The following is a 23483-nucleotide window of genomic DNA, read 5'->3' on the forward strand; positions in this document are numbered from 1 at the left end:
TTTAAAGTGTCCAAAGCGTGTTCATCAATGGAGAAAGACACAAATATCTAAATTGAATATTTATTGATCAGATATGAAAAAGTTACAGCATGCCGGGTCATCAAGTCCTACAGCAGGATTTGACCAACTCCCAGCTCAGAACAAAAACATGAGTATTTATCGCCGTTCTTTCTTCAGAATCCTCCTCCCCCAGCTGGCTATTCTCCTTATCAGATTCCATCACCACATTCCTGAGGGGGTTGCCTATCACACACAGACAAAGAAGAAACAAACTGTTCTCCTCTCATCCCTGAGAGCCATGCAGTCCATCACTTTCTCCCCAGTACTCCTCCACTCCACATAGCATGTTTATAATGCTTTCTTAAAAACAAATCATTAATAAAACATTCATTTATAAAAAACATAAGCTGTAAGATGAAAGTGATTATTACGTAAAACATATTTCAATATCATGACATCATTTCATTATTCGTAAAATTGGTTAAATGAATAAGGCACACATTAACTTCTTTAGATAGATAAACAGATATTAAATCTTTTACTGCAATACTACTTCTAAGCAAACACTTTAATCATTATTAAAACCCATCTGTTAGGAAAGAAAACACACACACAACAAGCACAGGAGATTCTGTTCTTCAAGGTTGAGCTGCCATGCCCCCATTAAATTATTCTATATGCAACCTTCATTTCATTGGTTAATACACATTTATCAAAGACAACATCTTATCTTTATTACATCAATTATTCAATGATTAATACTGATTAAGTAAGAAATACATGGCATATTTTATCCTGTGAATATAAAAGCATTAGTTAATAAAATAGTTGCCGGTTTGCTTTTCCCCCTCAGGCTTCTCTCTTATCTTGATCTATACCAGGCGTAAATTCCTCAGCACATGCTCCTTGTAGCTTTTACACACATACAAAAGCTGGTAACTTTCCACTCTCAAACACAAACACCTCATTTTTACATAATAGCTCAGTGCATATATGAAACACACAATGTTTATAGAATAAAATGATTAATTAAAGAAATATAAAATGGAACAAAATCAATTTCCACAGTCCTTATTTGGACATCTTTGTAACTTTAACACTTTTAGCAATCAGCATGAAATGTAGGCAGTAAATATGTAAAACATAATTATTCAACAACACAACAATACTCCATTGTTCATGAATTGGTTGAATGCATTCATTAGTTAAACAAAATCAAATCCCACAATTCCCTCTCTTGACCTCTGAAAGAGGTCACATATTTTCTTCTTCATCCTCATCCAGGTTCTGTAGGCCTAATAGGGGCATGCTATATGGGGGTGGACTATTCTCTTTTTTCTCTATTGCAGACACTATCAGTCTGTTACACAGGGATCTAAAACATGGAATACAACAACATCCACAGGTCACCAGGATGGCCACGAATACACCAATGGAAACTACTACTGAGGTCACTATTGCCTTCCATTTGCCTAATGTTTTATCCAGCCAGTCAGATATGGGGTTGTCAATACCTGAGTGTTCTCGCATTTCTATGGACAAAGTTTTTAGTCCTTCCAGTGCCCTGGTCACTGACCCGTCCGGTGCTGTATTATTCGGAATGTACGTACAACAAAAATCAGAAAATAAATGACATACGCCATTCTTTTCGGCCAACAGCATATCTAGGGCCATTCTATTTTGAACTGCCATAAGAGAAGTGGGTGCCAATTGTTCTGCTAGGCCGTCCACCGCATCTCTGGTCATGTTCGCTAATCTCATAACATTATAATGCACATAATTGATCCTATCCACGTTTTTATTCGGGGTAACTGGAAAGAAGGCCGATAATATTGGGATATTTTCAAATCCGGCAGCTATCTGGTCAGCTAATTTGTATTCGTCAGGTACACCCCTGGGCACACCTATTGCATCGATGTATGTGGGACTATTTAATGACAAATCTACGTTTCTTTTTGCTGCTCTTTTAGCTAGAACATGCCTACGTCGTCTGGCAGTAATGGCATTAGGTTGTGATTGGAGCTTCACAGCTTTTCCTCCTATTAAAACTATTGGTGCCCCCAACCTTACCATGGCACATGTTCCTTTAGATGAGTGTTCGATTTTAGTTACTAACCTTTGACTCCCACAATAATAATATATTCCTGACCTGGCCCATCCTCCAACCATGGACCCATTGTCTTGGTAGGTGATATTACACCACCCGGGGTCAATGGTTCCCAGATTAATTTTTGGATTGGTCCTGGTGAAATTAAAACAGGTGTAATTGGCTATATGGGGCCTAAATGGTCCCGCTCTCGAGTTATTACCTATTGGTGGAAAAACTGAGGATAAGGTCGTGCAGTTTTTTGGAGAGGCCTCTTTAGTTAATGCTAGCATGCACTCATAACCCCACGGGTCTTCCGGGTAAAGGGGAGCTGGTTCTGTATATAGTACCGGTCTACCTCTAGCACAGCCTACACAATCTTCTAGTTTCTGTTCTCTGGCCGTGGAAATGATCCATTCCAGCCATAAATTGGTTTCCCCATAGCCTGTGGCCATCTCTATTATGTCTTCTGGTTTTAGTTTGGTATAATCTATTTCAATGATTTCATTAGCTTGTTTCTTTTCCACCGGGTCAGGCAGTTCTGCGGTCGCGATTGTATTGGGTTCTACTGATTCTATAATGTTTATTTTTATAAGACCCTTAGGGTCTGTTCCATCTACATCTGCACCTATTACCAACCACATAGTGGTCTCCTCCTTTTCCCCATACCTCATAGCTGTGCCTCCCCGGGGTAACCTGCTCCACTCTCCTATTGACATGGTAACAGGATTTTGAACTGGACTGTAATCTCTTTGTATTTTTAAGTTTTCCCACATTTCCCCATCTGTACCCGTCCTCTTTAGGAGATCCCATGTTCCCGTATAAGCCACTACACTACTCCATCTTGGGCACCATGATCTGTCATCATAGCCTCGCTCCCGACACCACAGTGTGGTTATAATATCCAGACACAAGTATATATCATATCCCCTCCATGAGCTATTCTTCCCTCCACAGTCTATCACATTGCATAAATCAAAGGTGTATGATGTCTTTGAATTTTTTATGTAATTTAATTCAATTCCCCCATATCTGTTTAAACACTGATCTTGTGATGTTGTTTTGGACCTTTTGTCATTTTTCAGATTACCTCCATAGTTTATGCCGAATCTCATGATAATTATAATTGCAGTTGTAACCCCTAGGGCCCACAGAACCTTCCAATTCCCACACAGCTTCATCTCTGTGGAAAAATACACGTATGCCTATTGGCTAAATTCAAAAAACACTCTTAAACTTAATACTTGATAAAAGGTAGGAGTATAGTAAAAGACGTAAAACGATAATACTAATACAAAATTAAAAGGAAGTAACACGATAATAATAGTAAAATTAAAACTTAGATGACATTCACAATGAATAAACCGTAATTGTGATGTTCAGGTCCCTGAACACTTCTGTCAGGATCTCCACCACCTTATGGAAGTCCAATTTATCTAACCCACACCCCAGCCGGGGAGTAGATACACTTGTTATGTTTTCTTTCTCACACCACTCTCTCATACATCTGAGGCTGTGGGTAAAATTCTCATATGTTGGTAAATCAGTACAGTTTTGTTTGGTTATTAAATGAAAAATCAGTCTGCCGTCGTCCTCATGGGTAACTGCACATTCACCTGTGTGTTTGTTCTGACTTAAAACCTTTTGTATTCCGTACTTTGCCTTGAATTGTACGGCTATACCTGCTCCATATGCACAATCTGCACTAACACAGTGTGCTAAAGGCTCTGTTATTGGACTGGAAAAAAGGTCACCTGTTTTGTACAAAATTTTACAAACTGTTTGTTGACTTTGTTGTTGATGTTGTGTTGGTGTTACCAATGTTGTTGGTTCAGTTTCTCTCTGTTCTCTCTGTTCTGTAGCACTTATAGCACTTTCACCTTCAACACTCTCCCTCTCTTGGACCTGAGTCCTCAGGTCCACCCCTGTATCTGTCAGAGACCTAGAAGGAGAATCACATGGAACACAAGAAGAGAGATGGAACCAGGTTTCGCCTTTTCCCTGTAGCTGCACACAATGTGACGTTCTGGCAGTCACTCTGAGCGGTTTGGACCATCTGGGTTCGTTCCACTTCCTCCGAAACACCTTCACTCTCACCCAATCAGCCTGGCTAGGGGCTGGGTCATTGTCCCAGTCCCGTTGTCTGATAGCCTGGCAGGAAAAATGTTTGATCAGAGCAGTTAGTTTGTCAAAATAAGCAGCATGAGTTAATGGCAGGATTGGGTCCTGCACCAAGGCATTCCTTGGGCCTGGAAACTGTCGACCTGTAAACAATTCAAAAGGTGTGAAACCAGAAATCCTGTTAACAGAAGAACGGATAGACATTAATGCAATTGGTAATGCATCTAGCCATGTTATTTTTGTTTGTGCACAGATTTTGGCAAGTTTCAATTTCAGAGTCAAATTCATCCTTTCAACTTTTCCCTGGCTTTGTGGGTGATAAACAGCCCCAAAGCTGTGGGTCAAACCCAATGCCTGCTCAACCTGTCTGAGATGTTCATTTTTGAAGTGACTTCCATTGTCAGATCTTACACGTCTGGGGAAACCATGATTAGGAATGTAATGATTTATCAAACATTTGATGACAGCTGTGCTGTCTTCTCTGCCTACCGGATAGGCCTCAGGCCAGGCAGTGAACGAATCGACGATCACCAAAACATATCTTTTCCCTCTTACTCCAGTTATCATGTCAGTGAAATCAATAATGATTTCATCCCCAGGTCCTGTTGTGATTGGAAAATACCCTCTCTGGGGCTTAACAGTGGGCTTCACATTATGTTCACAGCACACTTCACAAGATCTAATGTAATTGGCCACCATAGACGTCAAAAATGGATGCCACCAATACTGAAGATCACGTAACATCTGTTTGTCAGATACATGACTCGCTGTATGCACCTGTTTAAACAATGAGTCACAGAGTGACATGGGCATGGCAGGTCTCCCATCCGGAGCCTGCCACAGGCCGTCATTGGCACGGACAGCACCATGGTCTCTCCAAGCATTCTTTTCATCAGGTGAGGAACCAGCTTGTTCCTTTATCAAGTATTCACGAGTGAAACGTGGTAATATGTCTGATTTTGTTTTGTCTGAAGTCACAACAAATTGTGTGGCTGTGTACCCGGCAGCATTTTTGGCAGCGCAATCAGCAGCGTCATTTCCACGAGCAATAACTGAGTTTGCTTTATCATGTCCCTGGCATTTCACCACAGCCACTTCATCAGGAATCATCAGAGCCTGCAATAGGTCTCTGGCTTCGCTAGCATGAGTTATAGGCCGGCCTGTTGTTGTAACAAATCCACATCTCTGCCACACAGGCAGCTCTACATGTACAGCTCCTATCACATATGCAGAGTCACTATAAATAGTTACCCTCTCTTCACCAGCATAGTGCAAGGCCTTGGTTACAGCTATCATTTCAGCTCTCTGCGCTGACTGCTTACCCTCCAATTTACCACTCACTCTAGTCACAAAATCACCCTCAACCTGTTCAACCACAGCAAACCCTGCCTTTAATGTACCATCCGATGCCCTGAAACAACAACCATCTGTGAACAATGTCATTGCTGGTGGGGGAGTTGGCAGCGGTACTGCAAAGAGGCCATCTCTAATTTTGCTGGCTTTCTCAGTTAAAGGTATGCAATCATGAGGCTCTCCTTCAGTGATTAAGTCAGCCATGTTAACACCTTCATGCACATATGTGACGTTGGGGCTAGCCAAAATCTTGGCCAGCTTTCTTTGCCTGAGAGGTGAGAAAGTGAAAGCAGTTGAATTGACAAATGACATTACAGAATGAGTAGTGAGAATGGTCAACGGGTGACCCATTACAATATGAGATGTTTTTGTTATCAATTTGGCTAACCCTGCCGCGTAGCGAGCACATGCTGGCTGTCTCTGCTCAATGGGGTCCAACAAAACACTACTGTACATCAAAACCTTTCGTCCCCCTGTTGTTTTCTGATACAACACACCATGGGCACTGTTTTGAGTTTCAGATACATCCAGTATGAATGGTTTGGCATAGTCTGCACAATTAAGATGAGCTGCCTGCGACAACTGTGCTTTTAGTGAAATGAAAGCTGATTCTGCCTCTGGGGTCCACATTAACTCTGCCCTTAGGTTTTTCATGCCCTGTTCTCTCACTAATGCTCTTAAAGGTGCAGTAGCAGACACATACATGGGTATATATTGTCTGCTGAAGCCAGTCAGGCCTAAAAATGACAACATGTCCTTCACAGTCTCTGGTCTTGGGTGAGACATGATGCTTTGTCTCTGTTGTGGTGTCAGTGTGGAGCCCTGTGCCGTTACCATCCTACCCATAAAAGTGACGCATTGTCTGCATATCTGCAGCTTCTCCCTGCTCACCTTGAACCCTGACCTGTGTAGTTGTTGCAATACAAGTTTTGTTACCTCCATACACGTTTCCATGGATGTGGCTGCTAGCAAAAGGTCATCAACATACATAATCAGCACACATCCCATTGGCAATTCACATTTTCGTAATTCAGTTTGTAATACCTGATTGAAAATGCCAGGTGATAAAACAAAACCCTGTGGTAAACGGTTATAGGTGTACTGGCGCCCCCTATAGGTGAATGCAAAACATGGTTTGCATTCATCAGCTATAGGGATGCAGAAAAATGCATTTGCTAGATCAATGCACGTAAACCACTGATGTGCAGGTGATAAATTTGATAAAGCAACATATGGGTTGGGTACATTCAGTGTTCCAGTCTCCACCAAACTGTTAATGGCTCTCAGGTCATGTACTAACCTATACTTATCTGTACCGGGTTTAGGTACTGGAAAAATGGGCGTGTTCCATTCAGAACTTGCCGGAGTTAAAACTTGTTTACTCAATAAACCCTCCACTGTGGTCCTAACTCCCTCTTCTGCATCTGGTTTGTTTCTGTACTGGGGAACCCACACTGGTACTGTGTTAGATAGTTTAAATGTGACAGGAGTGATATTACAAAACCCTACATCTGTTGGGCCCTGTGACCATAAGTCATGCGGCATACTTCCTATCATCTCCTCTGTCCCTTCGCCATCTGTGTTTTCTCTGCCATGGCTTCTAGGTAGCTGTTCATGCTTCAAAATACCTACGTCTTCTGTGTGCTGCCTAATCCAATAAGCATCTTGCCTTTGGGAAAACCACACCCCTTTCATATCTGTCTCCATCCAATCATTGGTAGCCATTAATCTTTTTACCATGCTGCCTAGTTCCCTAGCCTCATGATTTGGATGTAACGCAAGTGAGATGTGTGGTGCGGCTGTATCTGCCATTTTATACCATTCTTTTTGTTCTTCTGTTAAGATGATTGGAGCTGCCACGCCCTGATTCCCTATCATAATGCCATTACCCACTAATCTCCATTTAGTTCCCTCAATAGATTGAAACAATTCCTCATAGGTGATGGTATCAAATCTGTCATAAAACATAGTACAATGTAATGGGTCTATAGGTGGTAGAAATAGGGCTATGTCTTGTATCCAGGGCTTATATGTGTTATACAGGGTCACTACACTGTTACTAGACATTTCATCTTCCCAGTCTGTTTCTAATTCTGCCCAGTAGATGTCAACTAATTCCTTGTATTTTCCCCCTACTAGCATCCATTGGTTTCCTGTTTCTGTTGAACCCAATGAACAATCTATGGTATTTCCGTCCGGAAACCCAACTATGACACCGTCCGGTGAACACAGTATGCTAGCACCCAATTTAATTAGTAAGTCCCTACCAAGTAAAGGAATAGGTGCATTGGAGGAATACAGAAATGCATGTGAAACAGATTGGTTAGCTACTGTGGTTGGTAAATGTTTAGTTAATGGCCACTTTTCAATTTCACCAGAGAAACCCATCACATCCACCGTTTTACTACTAAGATGTTTTGGCTCTATGGTGCCTTTAGTTACGGTGGAATATGTAGCTCCAGTGTCCACTAGAGCTTTTAGTGGTGTAGCGTTTACCACTATTTCCATGAGAGGCTCAGCCATTCCCCTCATGGTGGTTTCCTGTGTGCCTCGTCATTCCTCCACCCCACCCCCTTGGCCCCATGTTGGGTGCATAGGCGCCATAAAATTTGGTTGTGGGAGGTTGTGCTGTCTAGGTGGCCCCCTGCCATAGCCACCAGCTCCACGGCCGGCCCCACCTCTTTGGGGACCCCATCCCCCTGCAGGTGGTCCATTGTGTGAGCTAGCACTGGAATTTTGGGCCCGTGACCATGTTATGGGACAATCACGTCCCCAATGACCCTCCTGTCCACACACATAACATGTATTCCTTCCAATTCCACCATAGCCACCCCTACCTGCTCCACCCCTACCCCTTGGGCCTCCCCTATTTTGTTGATACCCTCCCCATGGGTTTCCTCTATGCAGTGGTCCTGTATATGGGTCTTGTGGGCCATTGGGATATGAATTTGGGTACTGGGTAGTTTGTGGTGCATTAGGTGTACCTGTGGTGGTGTCTGGTTGGGCCTGCTGTAGCATTTGCTTCTTCTTTGTGTTTGCCTGTTTGGCCTGTTCCAGCTGCAGTTTTAGGAGCTCATTTTTTATTTTATCTACCTCAGCTAGCTCTTTACTTGATTTTTCAAGGGCTCTATCTGTATGATATATGAGATGTCTCTCCCATACCTCATTTGTCGCTGCAGGGATGTCTGGGTTGTTTTCCATGATCTGCTTAACACTGGGTGGGGCCCCTGCCATTACTGCTGACCTAAAGACATCCCTGGTGACCGGGTTATTAATACCGTTCTCTTCAGTTAGCTGTTCCCATTCAGCTGTGCATCTGAAATAATATGCTGCACCTGTCTCATCTGGTTTGATTTTAAATTTAATATTTTGGTATACGGTTGGTGGAGTAGGAAACTGAACCCTCAGAGCCTTGCCTATTACAGTGCTCACAGTGGTATATGGCGTGTCATTGTCATGCAATATTATATTGGCATTTTGTTCAAAATCTTTTACTTGTGCATTGGTCAGGATCTGACCTAACAGGCATCTGATGTCACCCAAAGCCAGCATTGTGCCATGACATAGCGTGGTTAATTTATTTAACCATCTGCCGCCACCACTGGTGATAGGTGGGAGTTTACTCATAATGGCAGTTAAATCACTATGAGACCAAGCTTGGTATTTGTCACCACCCGATTTAGCTATCAGAGGCATGTTATTACTGGCCAACTGGGAATATGGGCCCGACCTTGCTGGCTGTTCTGACCTCATTGACTGTTCTTGTTCCAACATCCATGCCTGGAAAACCTCATCCACTGTTACGTCTACCCTACTCTTATCTTTGGATCTGGTGTTGCTCGCTGGCCCATCATATGGTTCTCCTGCAGGCTTTCTTAACCCCTTTTTCTGTCTACCTGGCCCACTACCTTGTGGTATAGATGCCCTTGCCATTGGAGGTGAGCCCTGTGTTATGATCATTTTGCCCTCTATTTTCACATCCATTGGCATGTTTACCTCAGTCTCGGTCTCGTGTGGGTTATTAGCTAGTGTTAACGTGTTTGGTCTTCCTGGTGTTGATACCAGTCGCCTGTATGAAGAAACACTAACTACACTTCCATCTTCACTTTCAGAGTCACTTCCTCCCTTATCATCAGTATTGTGTCTGTGACTGCTACTATTTTCCCCTCCATTATTACTCTGGTCAACTAGTTGTGTTACACTATTTTCACTCAGAGCCCTTTTATTTGCACTCCCTGTTTCACTGATGGCCCTTTTGTTTGCCATGTCTTGTTTTAGAATTATGTTTCTCAATTGTACTAACTCATTCCTTAGACCATTTAATTCCCCCATGTCTATGTCCAATTCACCTCCATTCACTTGCATCATTGGCTGCTGCATGGGAATTACAACAGATTCCTTCTCATAAGGGGGAGGTGTATGGAGGGAGGGGTAAAGTGGTTTTACTTTAGGAGGAGTTATAGGCGGAGCTGTGGGCGGAACGGGGGGTATTGGCTGAGCGCTTCCTAGTTCTATTTCCTGTTGCTTGGCAGCAGCACCACTGTCAACTTCCCCTTTCTTCTTACTAATGGCCTGAGCCGCGGCTGTTACCAATGCCATTCTGGTCCACATTCTCAATTCTTTTTCTAAGTCTTTAATCCTTTTTTCCTTTCTATACCATTTACCTTTACCCTTCACTTCATTGATTTTGTGCACAATTCTCTGTTCCATAGCAAAAATAATCGGCGCTAATGGAACCCTTTTTTTCTCTTCTGGTTCCCAACAATTCTCATCTCTCAATATTTTCCAGCCCAATTCAACCTCTTTTTGTCTTTTCTTAACATCTCTTGGGTCTGTCTGGGCCATCATAAGTTTAATCACCTTTTGCCATTGTACATATACTGATGAACAACCATATTCATCGCATTCTTTCTGAAATTCAGCCATCTTTCATATGATTTTCATAAAATAACAACTTCACAGCAATATGTCAAAGCAATACATAAAAATTTCACCAACACGATTAATCACAAAAACTCAAATTGGACAACTCAAACCAGCAAATCAATTTGAACAACTCAACCCAGGCAAAATAAACAATAAACAAAGAATTTACGGAACTTTCATCCGAGGGACTTTAACCCAGTTGGTACTTTATAATGTCTAATACATTAATGGACTCCAACCACAATTTACCTTTACGGGACTTTAACCCGAGGGACTCAAACCCAAACTTATTACTTTATAATGTCTAGTACATTAAAGGCCTCTAACCCAAACTTATTACTCCCATTCTTTTAAGTTTTTCAATCTGATCTTGTATTCAATTATTTATTACTTTCAGTTTGGATCTCCTTATCAACACAATTAATTTGGTATATGCCCAATAGCAGAATTTGATATAACAGGTTTCTGCTTACCTTTATTTTAGAAGACCGGTCTTTTGTGTTGAAATGGAGCCCTCCCTTACTCGATCTTAGGCAATTCGAAACTTCTCTTAATCTCCTTTTCCCTCCAAAGAACGTCGGCGGTCACCAATTGTTGGACTTTAAAGTGTCCAAAGCGTGTTCATCAATGGAGAAAGACACAAATATCTAAATTGAATATTTATTGATCAGATATGAAAAAGTTACAGCATGCCGGGTCATCAAGTCCTACAGCAGGATTTGACCAACTCCCAGCTCAGAACAAAAACATGAGTATTTATCGCCGTTCTTTCTTCAGAATCCTCCTCCCCCAGCTGGCTATTCTCCTTATCAGATTCCATCACCACATTCCTGAGGGGGTTGCCTATCACACACAGACAAAGAAGAAACAAACTGTTCTCCTCTCATCCCTGAGAGCCATGCAGTCCATCACTTTCTCCCCAGTACTCCTCCACTCCACATAGCATGTTTATAATGCTTTCTTAAAAACAAATCATTAATAAAACATTCATTTATAAAAAACATAAGCTGTAAGATGAAAGTGATTATTACGTAAAACATATTTCAATATCATGACATCATTTCATTATTCGTAAAATTGGTTAAATGAATAAGGCACACATTAACTTCTTTAGATAGATAAACAGATATTAAATCTTTTACTGCAATACTACTTCTAAGCAAACACTTTAATCATTATTAAAACCCATCTGTTAGGAAAGAAAACACACACACAACAAGCACAGGAGATTCTGTTCTTCAAGGTTGAGCTGCCATGCCCCCATTAAATTATTCTATATGCAACCTTCATTTCATTGGTTAATACACATTTATCAAAGACAACATCTTATCTTTATTACATCAATTATTCAATGATTAATACTGATTAAGTAAGAAATACATGGCATATTTTATCCTGTGAATATAAAAGCATTAGTTAATAAAATAGTTGCCGGTTTGCTTTTCCCCCTCAGGCTTCTCTCTTATCTTGATCTATACCAGGCGTAAATTCCTCAGCACATGCTCCTTGTAGCTTTTACACACATACAAAAGCTGGTAACTTTCCACTCTCAAACACAAACACCTCATTTTTACATAATAGCTCAGTGCATATATGAAACACACAATGTTTATAGAATAAAATGATTAATTAAAGAAATATAAAATGGAACAAAATCAATTTCCACAGTCCTTATTTGGACATCTTTGTAACTTTAACACTTTTAGCAATCAGCATGAAATGTAGGCAGTAAATATGTAAAACATAATTATTCAACAACACAACAATACTCCATTGTTCATGAATTGGTTGAATGCATTCATTAGTTAAACAAAATCAAATCCCACAATCTGCAAATACAGAACAGTATAACACATACATCTGTGGATTTTCTCAGCAACAATGCAATCCTATAGACTTGACAAAAGGTTTTCCTGAGATTTTTCCTCTAATGTTTGAGACCTGACAGAGTGAGGATGTAGTTTGTCTTACCTCCCTTAATCTCATCATCTTTCCTTTCTGCTTCCCTTTCCCTGCTTTGCAAAAAAACATTTCTGATGTCCATCTACAGAAGCCAATAATGATCGAGTAAAAATAAGATTAGCATTATGATTTAGAAACTTACTTCTCGTCATGTTTTCATAATTACTCATTCGCGTGGCGTCCCCTTTTGGATGCAGTTGCGCGCGCGGAGGAACGCAAAGACGCGCGTGGACATGGATACATGCATGCACACGTCCGTGCGACTGCTTCGTCGCTTTACAAGCGTAAATTGGTTAACTACATTGCATATAGATCTGTTTTTGCCGCTATTTTCTTTGTTAAGGAATACACTAGTTAACTGCTAAAATTTAAACTTGAGATTTACACATGGGCACAAAAGATTTACACTGGATCACCTGCCCCAGTAAAGGGGTGTGGCGACACCGCTGTCTTTTAGTCTATCCTCCCTGCTCTGCCCGTTCGTTCTCCATGGTTTCTCGCGCTGGTTTCGCTGCAAACTGCGCAGCCAATGTTGTGGATTTTTTTAGTGATTATGAAAAATAATTTTCAGCAGAGGGTTCCATTGCCAAAAGATGACTTTATTGCATACAACAATAAGGCCGAGTTGGTGGCCAGGCAACTAAAGAGTCTTTTTCAGAATGCAACCTAATATACAGTTCTCTAAAAGTTGAAACCCCTCCCATGTAGTTGTTTTTAGCATGTTTTTATGTTTGACAGGTGTTGTGACTTCATTCCTTAAATGTCAGCCTATGCATTTTTAGCTCTGCTCTCAGTTACCATATTTTAAACTCTGCATACATTGCAGTCTTTAAGACTGCTAGTCTTCAGCTTACAAGCATGAGACATACATTCTTGCAAAACACATTTGAATCTGAATACCATGTTCACCAAAGATATAGTTCTGAATTAAAAATATAGTTCTGAATTAAAAAATCTTCTTCATTCCACCCTTTGAGACTTTCACAAGTCTCACCCAAAGTGCAACTTCATAGTCCAGTTCAATTAAGTCAAGCTAATTAATGGCCCAACTAAGCCATCTTTCCCTTTACCAATGACTAAATCATGCTGCCGCACTTTGGTGGAGTGTGGAACAAACATCTTCTCTTGGAGAAGTAAAAGAACCTACTCCTTCAATTAATAAACCTTTATGATCATGGAATATACTTCATTATGTCATTGTTGCTGTAAAATCAGAACTCATAAAAATATTCATCATAAGAGTGTAAATTAGTCAAATACCTTTTCAATTCTTAATATCTTTTTCTGATGTAATATTACCATTTTCAAACTTTTGCAAAACCCATTTTTGATGCACTTTGTAATTTCCTATATGAAGTAACTTTTCATCTTGATATTTCCATTAACATTTGTTTCAAAATAGGGAGTACACAATAAAATAACAATCCATCCAATTAAACTTGCAAATCCTTAACCTCTGATAATTTGCATCATTTACCTTATACCTTTGATAATATTCATCCTTTAACCCATACCTTTAATCATTTGCATCATTTAACCTATGAATCATTTGACATACCAAAATATATCTTTGATAATTTGACAAACCAATCACCCATTTTCCTAATTTTAAATCACACCAATTCCACATTAAGATTCTTTCTTCCTGTATTTGTTGCAGTTTCTATCCTAAACTCTTAAGCTTATTGATAGCTTCAATGAATATACATGTTGTATTTTTAGCATAACATTAATCTCCATACAATAAAACTATACCCCTTTGTAGTATCTCATTGTTTTTCTAAAAGTGTTAAAACATCATTAGTTAAATTTAATAACCCTTTGTTGATTATAGTAGATATAATTTAGTAATTCTAGATTAAATCAATATTTATTCTAACCATGATTTTATCTCATCTCTTGCTTAAATTGTAACAGGTAATACCAAACCAATTTAGGGATAAACTATTTTAGTTTTATCATTTGTTTTCTCAGTATTTTGTTCAATATACTTCAATATAATCATGATGATTTCTTAAATTAACCTTAGTCTTGTACATATATATTTCTTCTCTAATTGCAAAACCACCATAAGTTAACATTTCCCATTAAATCAAAATTAAACCAAAAGAATTCTGCTAACATTACTGTTTGATCTTCATATGTCCACTGCTATGATTTCATTTTTTCATTTCCTATACTATATAATAGCATTGTCCACCCTTTCCATACCTAACACCCAAATTATTAAAAATTTTATAACATCTCTTTTATAACACCAGAATTTGTCAATTTGTTACATCGAACCCCCCTGTAATATCATGTTGACTTTTGACTATTCCTACCTTTTATGATTTAGAGCATAATAAGCAATTGTTCATACCAATTTCTCTTAGCTTTGAAAGTTACCCATTTGTACTATTCATTCATAATGTTTTTTTGTTTCCCATAAAATGTCCAACATATTTTTTTTTTCCTTCCGTTGACGTCCTTTTTCTTCTGTTGATGTCCTTGTCTCCTTTTTGTTTTGGTATCTTCAGTATTTTATCTAAATTTTGGTTCTGCAGAGATTATTGTAGAATAAATTCTCACTGGTGTTACTGGTCCTCGCTGAAGTGTTACTGATCCTTGCTGATAGGTGAAAAGTTAATTGAAGAGAAGTTTGATTATTGACTGTAGTCGTGTGAATTTACCATATGTTGCTGATAATTGTCAAACTGGTTATAAGCTTTATTTTTCAATTTTCATGGCTAATTCCTTGAAGTTTTCTTTGTGTGTCCTTTACACATTACCAGCAACTTTGTCTCTGTGTATTGCTTGTGAACTCCACTGCTTTGCATTCATTGGTTGTTGCTCCTGAAAGTCTCTTCTCATTTACATATTTTTCTTAACTTTGTTGCCATTGCTTGATATTCCCTGAGTGGTCATTTCTTCGTTCTTTTATCTCTTTGTAGGCTTGAATTGCTTTTAATTTTTCTGTTGTTGTCTTCTGTATCATGTCTTTTATTATTTTCTTTTCCTCAGCTCTCCTCTTCATTATTGTGTTTAAGTTCTCCTTTTCTCCCCAGCTCTCCTCTTCTGTATCGTGTTTTTGTTGTCCTCTTCTCCGACTAGTATTTTAGGAACTCTGTGCAATGGCTCAGATGACATCAGATGTGCTCCTTCCCCCTGGCCTGCTGTTAGAGCTGCTCTCCCTGGTCCTTGTTTTATGTCACTCTCTCCTGAAGACCCTCAGATACACTAGATCCCATGGCATAATATGGCATTTTATCTCCATCTCCTCATCAGGCTCCTTTTCTTTTTTCCTGCACACAAATAGCTTATGCATACAGTTAGTTTTATCATATAAGACCTCATCTTTATTTGTAATTGTTCCAAAAGCTCCATCTGCAGTCGTTCCAGAGGAAGTCCTTTTTTGGGGATGAATTTTTGTTATATAGTATTGCGCATACATTGGTATTGGCATTGGTCGACCAATAAGCATTCCATGCAGTGTTAGTTTGCAGTCTGTCACTCATTATTGCAAGAGACAAAGCATCCAGTCAGTTCAGTTTCATGCTTTCACATTTTTTTGCTGAGTTTGACGTTGAAGGGATGGTATACTTTTTATGATTAAGGATGGTAAACACATCTTAGTCTTTTCTTTGTTCTTTATTGTTGCAGTATTCACTTTGTTTTTTGTTTTTTAAATGAATTCTGATCCATTATATAAAATGATTCCTAATAGTATTTCAAATCTAGGGATTACTTCTTCTATCATTATTTTTTTTATCATTACTCTTGGCACAAACTTTACCTGCCGAACAGAAATTTAACCAGTATTGAATTCAGATATGGAGACCATTTCTCAAATATGGAGAATAATACCCATTTTTTTTTTTTTTAATCTTTAATTTTAATTTGTTCTTTAATACCTGTTTTTAATTTGAAATTAAAACCACCCATCTGGAAAGGTAACATTTTACTGTACAATAGAATGATTTATCCCCAATGTGTACATTAGATGTCTTGAATGTCTTTCTTTGTCCCCCTTTAGGTACCACAAAATATTCCTAACATCCAGCGTGTTCTTTTTTTCCTTCTATCTTCTAAGTAAGGCTTTTGTATTAACACTATAGAAGCACTACTTCTGTATGGCATTCTGAGGCTTCTTTAGCTTCCAAATCTGCTGTGTTGTTACCAGTGATAAAATATCATTCATTTTTATACAAGTTTAATATTTTATGATTGCCAATTACTTTGATAATATTGTAGCAGAAATTAACCCCACTTGTCCAGTACATTGAATATATATTCCCTCATTATTTTGAAAGCCTCTTTGTTCCTATACCAAATTGTATATTGTTTAATTTCATAAAAACATACAAATATTTCTTCTGTTTGAATACTTAAATATATAAAGCAAAGATCAATTACAGTATTTGTCATCTGGGAAAACATTTGTTAGCAATGTGGATCTGGATATCAACTGGTTAGTCTTACAATGTCATTAATTGGATACTTCAATTAGTACTTTGTTCTCTACATCTTTTAACAATTAATACATCTTCTTAATCTTGCATGTTGTTATCATCTGCATTTATTCTTTTTATGAGAACTATTTCTTGACCAATTATTTTACTTAAACGTATAATTCTAATGTGATTCTTAAACATAATGGATGTATCCTACTGGCTTTGTAGCTTTTTTCCATCATATCCCATAAATCCTTTGCTTCCCAGATTTTTTCCAGTATACAAGAGACCTGTGGAAATAAATCAGTTACATTAAGTCATTATTCTATTAACTGATTTTCAACCATACTCTTAACTACTTCTTATTTACCTTCCTGTGATGGTATGTCAATTTCTTGTCCTATATTTTATTTTTTCCACTTTTTAAGTTGAATATCTTTCTCATGATCATATTATAATACACTGAAGTTCCCACTTTGATAACTTTGCATTAGAAATTTGTGCTTCAATACATTTTCCAATGTATTCATTGTTTGTTGTACATCACTATTTATTACACTAATATACATTTGCTTTGATTCAGTTAATATCACTTTAATATACTTGTACCCTTCTGGAGAACACTAAATCCAATGGCTTAATTCAAATTATGCATATCTTCCTAACCAGTAAACAGTAAACAGGAGTGTGATTTTGATATGAGAATAGATATGGTCATGGTTTTGTTTATTGTTTATAGACATACATTGAATTAGCAATACTTGTCCAGAGAATCATATTCTTAACAAATCTTACAACTGGACCATAAACTGGACTTTGAAAGGCTGCTGTCACCCTCTCCCCTTCACTCACAGAGCTGGTACATGGATATAGCGAAAGTCTCTCTTGGCGTGGCCAGGCTTTTTGTAATCCTCAGCATGTTTTCTTTGTCCCTCCCAGTTCAAGTTGTTTTCTTTCTGGGATGGTGATGCTGTAAAGTCATTTATGATGGGTACAGGATTCTGGCTTGCTTTTGGAGAAATTGCTGAAAGTAGCTGAACACAAGAGTCATCACTGTTATTCACTTTGCATTTCAAAACAGTGTGGTCATTCTAGGGTCTCCTTCTGGATTTCCCTCAGTCTCTGTTTTATTGTCTTTGAACAAAACTGGATTCTCTGTGTCTCCAAGTTTTCTCTCTGTGCTTTTAGAGTCCAAGCAGTGGCTGCCACACTGCTATGATATGTTCAAAAATAGTCCCTCCTCATGTAACGTTAGTCCACAGGTCAGAGGTTTGGAGGATTTCTTTCATTTCTCCATTGCCACAACTTAGTCCTTCTCCCAGCCCCATGAATGCCTGAGGGTAAGTGATCAGCCTCACAAGGTCCTTAATACCTTTATTAAATTAAGAAATTGTAAGGCCAATGGCCTAAGCCAACCTTTATCTTTTTCCCCATATCCACATTTCTCCATCAGATAAAAAACTCCTCCTTACTCTCCCTCTCTACTCTCTTCTTATTTTACTTCATTAATTCTTTTTAATGTTTTTCTTATTTTTATTTCTTATGTATATCTTCCTACCTCATCTTCTTTTTCACCTCTTTGTGTAAACAATGCCACTTGTCTTTTTACTCTACACACTTATACTATTTCTGATAATACTTTAAATTTCTTTCATTTAGTATCTTTCCTCATTTGTCAGATTTACTTTAATTTTCCTATTTTATATCTACTGATCATTTCATTTACATTTTACCTTTAATTTCCACAGTGCCCTTGAGTATTGGAAATCAACCTTCTACAGTATGCATGATAAATATAGATTAACACTTTATTTTGTTCCATTATCAACTTCCTTTAACATTCTATCATATATATGTTCCCCTTAATTCATTAATTATGCCAATGCTTTTTTCTTCAAATCCATCCTTCTTTTCTTTCTTTTGATTTACTATAGATTTATTTACAATATCCATTTCTTTACACATTGCAACATCAAATGTTCCCTTCATGACAATTTCTTAGACACATTCTTTATTAGATCTCTGCCCAATAGATATTTCCACAAGAATACCAACTATGACTTTTCACTACACCTGTTACTTCTCCATTCAATCTTTTCTATCATATTTAGCCATTTTTTTTTTTACTTTTTTTTTAAATTAGAAAATTAACAAATAAAAACACTTTTATTCCAGTTAACTTTCAAGCTAAGTAAACATCAAGCTTACCATTTTCTCTCCAATATTACTTTTTCTACACTGCAAATGTTTTTCAAGCAGTTCCTTACTTAATTAATGTTTCTTTTTCAATTCACTTTTTTCATTTGTCAAGTAATACTATTTTTTCCTTTAGTCTTAAGCACAAAGATTTTTCATTGGATTAAGATTTAAAATATAGATGTAAAAACCTCCTTTCAACCTATATATACCATTTACTTATAGTTTTATTTATAATCTCTTATTACTTTATTATATAAATAATATATTATTATTATTATTTTACTTATATTATTTCACTTCACTGCTAGCTCCTTTCATCCACAGCACTCAGTCAGGCCTGCACTCACTCTATTTATAAAATACACCCAGTCATTCACACTTTAAACATGACACCACATGTTTTTCACTGTTGAGGATCCTTTCCACTTTTACTCACAAGTCAAACTTTTTATCATACATTAGGGCGGTATCCACAGAATAATATTTTATCCATTCAGACCTCTATTATATAAACATATATAAAGAGCTGTTTCATAAAAATCAATTCTGCCCTTGCAGACCCCTGTCCACTTTTTAACACTTTTGTTTCATGCTCTATTTATTTATGTTTTATTTTTTATATCATTTTTATCCATACACTGTAAAATATGCAGCATTAATGTCAAATTAACATATATGTTTGTTACCTTAAAATAACAAAATAAAACATGAATGGCTTGCAAAACCAAAGTACTTTTCCTTTTGCTATCATTATTTTACAGTGTATCCGCTTATTCCATAAGCATTTTTAATAGTCTGTTCCAGTCTACCTGTATCCGTCAAGGCCCTCTTACAGAATAAACACAGATTATTTAATTTTATCTTATTTTCCATAAGCATTTTAATAGTCTGTTCCAGTCTACCTGTATCCGTCAAGGCCCTCTTACAGAGTAAACACAGATTATTTAATTTTATCTTTTTTTTTTTCATACACTGTAAATAAAATGCAGTATTGATGTCAAATCAACACATATCACTACTTAACCCATTAAGGCAAAACATGGATTGGCTTGCACCATCACATAACTTTGTCCCAATGCTATCAGTCATTTACAGTGTATCAGCTTACACCATAAGCATTTTTAATAATCTGTTCCAGTCTATCTGTATCCATCAAGGCCCTTTTACAGAATAAACACAGATTATTTAATTTTATCCTTTTTTTTTTCCATACACTGTAAATGATATATTGTATTAATGTCAAATCAACATCTACATAGTTACTTAAACTAACAAAGTGCAACATGTATTGGCTTCCAAAACCAAATCACTTTCATATTTATACAATTATGCATTTACAGTGTATCCGCTTATTACATCTATCAAAGCCCTCTTGCAATAAGCATTTTTATAATCTGTTACAGTCCATTTGTATCCGTCGAGGCCCTCTTACAAATGCACACAGATTAATTTTATTTCTGTTTAATGCTATCTTCGAAGCCCACTTAGCTATTAAACTATTATCTGTTCCAGGTTAATGCTGTCCAATCAAAGGCCCTCTCAGCAAAACCACAGATTATCCACCTGAGCTCAGGAATTTTTTCCTCTTTATCATTTCAAACAAATCACACCATGCAATCCTTGGAAGTGGAACCCTTTTTAACTGTATTAATCTTAGTTCTTATATTGGAAGAGCATTGTGAAAGTCTTTCCACCATGAGCCAACCCAGATGAGCAACACAACAGTAAACCAGTAAATAAGCAAAAACTGCTTACCTGGTCCTGTGTATGCTGCTCATCCAAACTCAGCCCACAACGGTCATCCACCTCCATGCTCCTTTCCAATCCCATCCTCGTCGCCAAATGTTGTGGATTTTTTTAGTGATTATGAAAAATAATTTTCAGCAGAGGGTTCCATTGCCAAAAGATGACTTTATTGCATACAACAATAAGGCCGAGTTGGTGGCCAGGCAACTAAAGAGTCTTTTTCAGAATGCAACCTAATATACAGTTCTCTAAAAGTTGAAACCCCTCCCATGTAGTTGTTTTTAGCATGTTTTTATGTTTGACAGGTGTTGTGACTTCATTCCTTAAATGTCAGCCTATGCATTTTTAGCTCTGCTCTCAGTTACCATATTTTAAACTCTGCATACATTGCAGTCTTTAAGACTGCTAGTCTTCAGCTTACAAGCATGAGACATACATTCTTGCAAAACACATTTGAATCTGAATACCATGTTCACCAAAGATATAGTTCTGAATTAAAAATATAGTTCTGAATTAAAAAATCTTCTTCACCAATTGGCGTATAAACATCATCACGTATTACGGCACAGTGTTCATGGGAAATGTCCTGCCAGAGGGATAAATGACCGAGAACGAAGCTTTATGTATCTTGCATGCAATGCCTCATGCATCACCGGCCAAACTGGCTAGTAAGTTTTTATTAACACCCGCCAAAATGAATTTTAACCCGCATTTGGCGGGTTGGCGGGTGTTAATTTAGAACCCTGTATATATATATATATTAATTTTAGAAACTTATTACTATAATATTACAATCAAATAGTTTAAATTAAAACTTGTTTAAAGGTTGAACTGCAGATTACTATGCTTTACGTCTAGGCAAATATTCATTTCTACATTCATTTCTGTTCTTATAAAAAAGTTATTAATTTTTTTTTCTAGAATATTTACTCTATTAATACATAACTGAGTATTATGTAAGGAGTTACAATCATAAGATGTATAACATTGAAAGAGTTAAATAAGTCCACTAGTTATGGCATCAAATACAACTGCAAATTCCTTAGCAGTTACTGGAATCTTATAGTGATTGAGGAATTCACAATAATTAAAGAGGTGACCATCATCTTTAAATAACTGCCTCACTAATATTATATTATTATCATACCAATTTCTGTAAAATAAGGATCTGTTTCTTGTATAGAATATTCTTGTTATTCCAAATAACAGATCTATGTGGAGAAAAGTTATGTTTATATATGCGCTTCCAAGAAAAACAAACCTGTTTATAGAAACCTGACAGTTTTATGGGAAACTTGTTTATATCAAAATTGTATCGCAAAAAAATTCCAAACCACCCAATTTCTTAAAAATCATTTCTGGTATGATGTTCCATATACTACCTTTGCAACTTCAGTAACTTTTTATCCACTTATTTTTAAAAACACAGTTAGCAGTATTAAAATCTAGTAAAAAAAATGTATCCTCCTTTCTCAACTGGATTGCATAGAATTGACTTTTTAATGTAGTGCTTCACTGCTGGGTCTGTCGTTCATACGTGGATTACTCAGTTAGCTGGATTTCATTGTTGACGATTTAGCTTCATGTTGAATTATTTGTTTCTTCGAAGGTCATCCTAGAGTAGTTGTTATAGTAACATGTCCGTAAGGTTAAAACTGCTCGGGATTCAAATTCAACTCGTTATAAAAAATGATACCTTAAATATTTTAGTAATGTTATTTAAAAAACTATATAATATAAAAAACATAATTAAGACTGTGTTTTAATGACTAGTCTGAAGAATTAGTAGTTAGTTAGGGCTAATCAGTCTTACTATTTGGATTTAAATATAATTTAAATAACAGTTGTGTTCAATCGTGAAGATAAAAATGTATGACTAACTTTGAATACTAGTCTTAGAGATTAATGTTACTGACCATTGGTTTAAGTGTAGTTACAGACTAAAATTTAGGCTTAAGTTTTAGTTGTCTTACTTGAAAATAGCTTACACTGGCCTACCTTTAAATATATCTGGGCCATAGTTTTGTCTTAAGATGTACACCAGTAATGTTTTTTTAAGGTTTGTTTGTAAAAAGTACCTACATGTTTTTACATAACTAATGGCTAGTCATGCATCAATCTAAACCTGTGGGAAACAACCCAATAAAGTTATAAAGCTTCAAATGTTGTCTTAGAATTTTTCAAATCCTAAAGGTATGAAAAAGATTGCTGTAAATATGTGGATCCTTAAAGAACAATAATAGGCCAACATTAGAAATAATAACTAATAATCATACCTAAAGAGAATATATATTTGGTTATCAGTAGCTTTAGTATTCTAATCTACTTTCCAGAACATAAACATGTCATAATGTATCTTATAAAGTTTTTTAATAATTGTTTATAGAAATATTGCAATGAAATTGTAATGTTATGATACAATTGGTTATTTTAAATGTAAATGATTTGCTGAAAACTTACTCTAGCACAGCACATGTGTGAACACTAATAAGTGCTTAATAGCAAATCTGACTGACATTTGCTTAATGACATCATTTGTTATTAACTCCATTTGATATAAACAACACATCTGTATCAGTTATGTATGGACATAGCCAGTGGTTAAATATAAAAAAATGTAGAGCTTTAGTACTACTTTTAGGCCTACTATAATATGA

The 23483-nt window shown here is 37.0% G+C and overlaps 1 protein-coding gene and 1 long non-coding RNA gene across 2 annotated transcripts; both read right to left on the minus strand.

The window, feature by feature from the left end:
* Positions 1-46: 46 nt before the first annotated feature.
* On the minus strand, positions 47-12256 carry LOC135774106 (uncharacterized). Its single transcript, XM_065283985.2, has 2 exons — positions 8545-12256; positions 47-8109 (listed from the first exon to the last, which is right to left on the minus strand). The coding sequence occupies exons 1-2, from the start codon at positions 10484-10486 to the stop codon at positions 3437-3439; spliced, it is 6615 nt and encodes a 2204-aa protein (XP_065140057.1). The 5' UTR covers positions 10487-12256; the 3' UTR covers positions 47-3436.
* A 770-nt stretch (positions 12257-13026) lies between these two features.
* On the minus strand, positions 13027-21349 carry LOC135774493 (uncharacterized). Its single transcript, XR_010543697.1, has 2 exons — positions 20836-21349; positions 13027-17171 (listed from the first exon to the last, which is right to left on the minus strand). It is a non-coding gene; the product is annotated as an uncharacterized lncRNA (long non-coding RNA).
* Between the last annotated feature and the right edge of the window lie 2134 nt (positions 21350-23483).

This window comes from Paramisgurnus dabryanus, chromosome 5 (assembly GCF_030506205.2).
Source record: "Paramisgurnus dabryanus chromosome 5, PD_genome_1.1, whole genome shotgun sequence".
In the NCBI taxonomy this organism is placed as follows: Eukaryota; Metazoa; Chordata; class Actinopteri; order Cypriniformes; family Cobitidae; genus Paramisgurnus; species Paramisgurnus dabryanus.

Bases quoted from the DNA above. Each gene is read 5' to 3' on its own strand.
- LOC135774106 (XM_065283985.2), bottom strand. From the start codon at position 10,486: ATGGCTGAATTTCAGAAAGAATGCGATGAATATGGTTGTTCATCAGTA. The intron at 8,110-8,544 runs GTACACCTAATG...AGGAATGACGAG, and splicing joins CCAACCAGACACCACCACAG to GCACACAGGAAACCACCATG.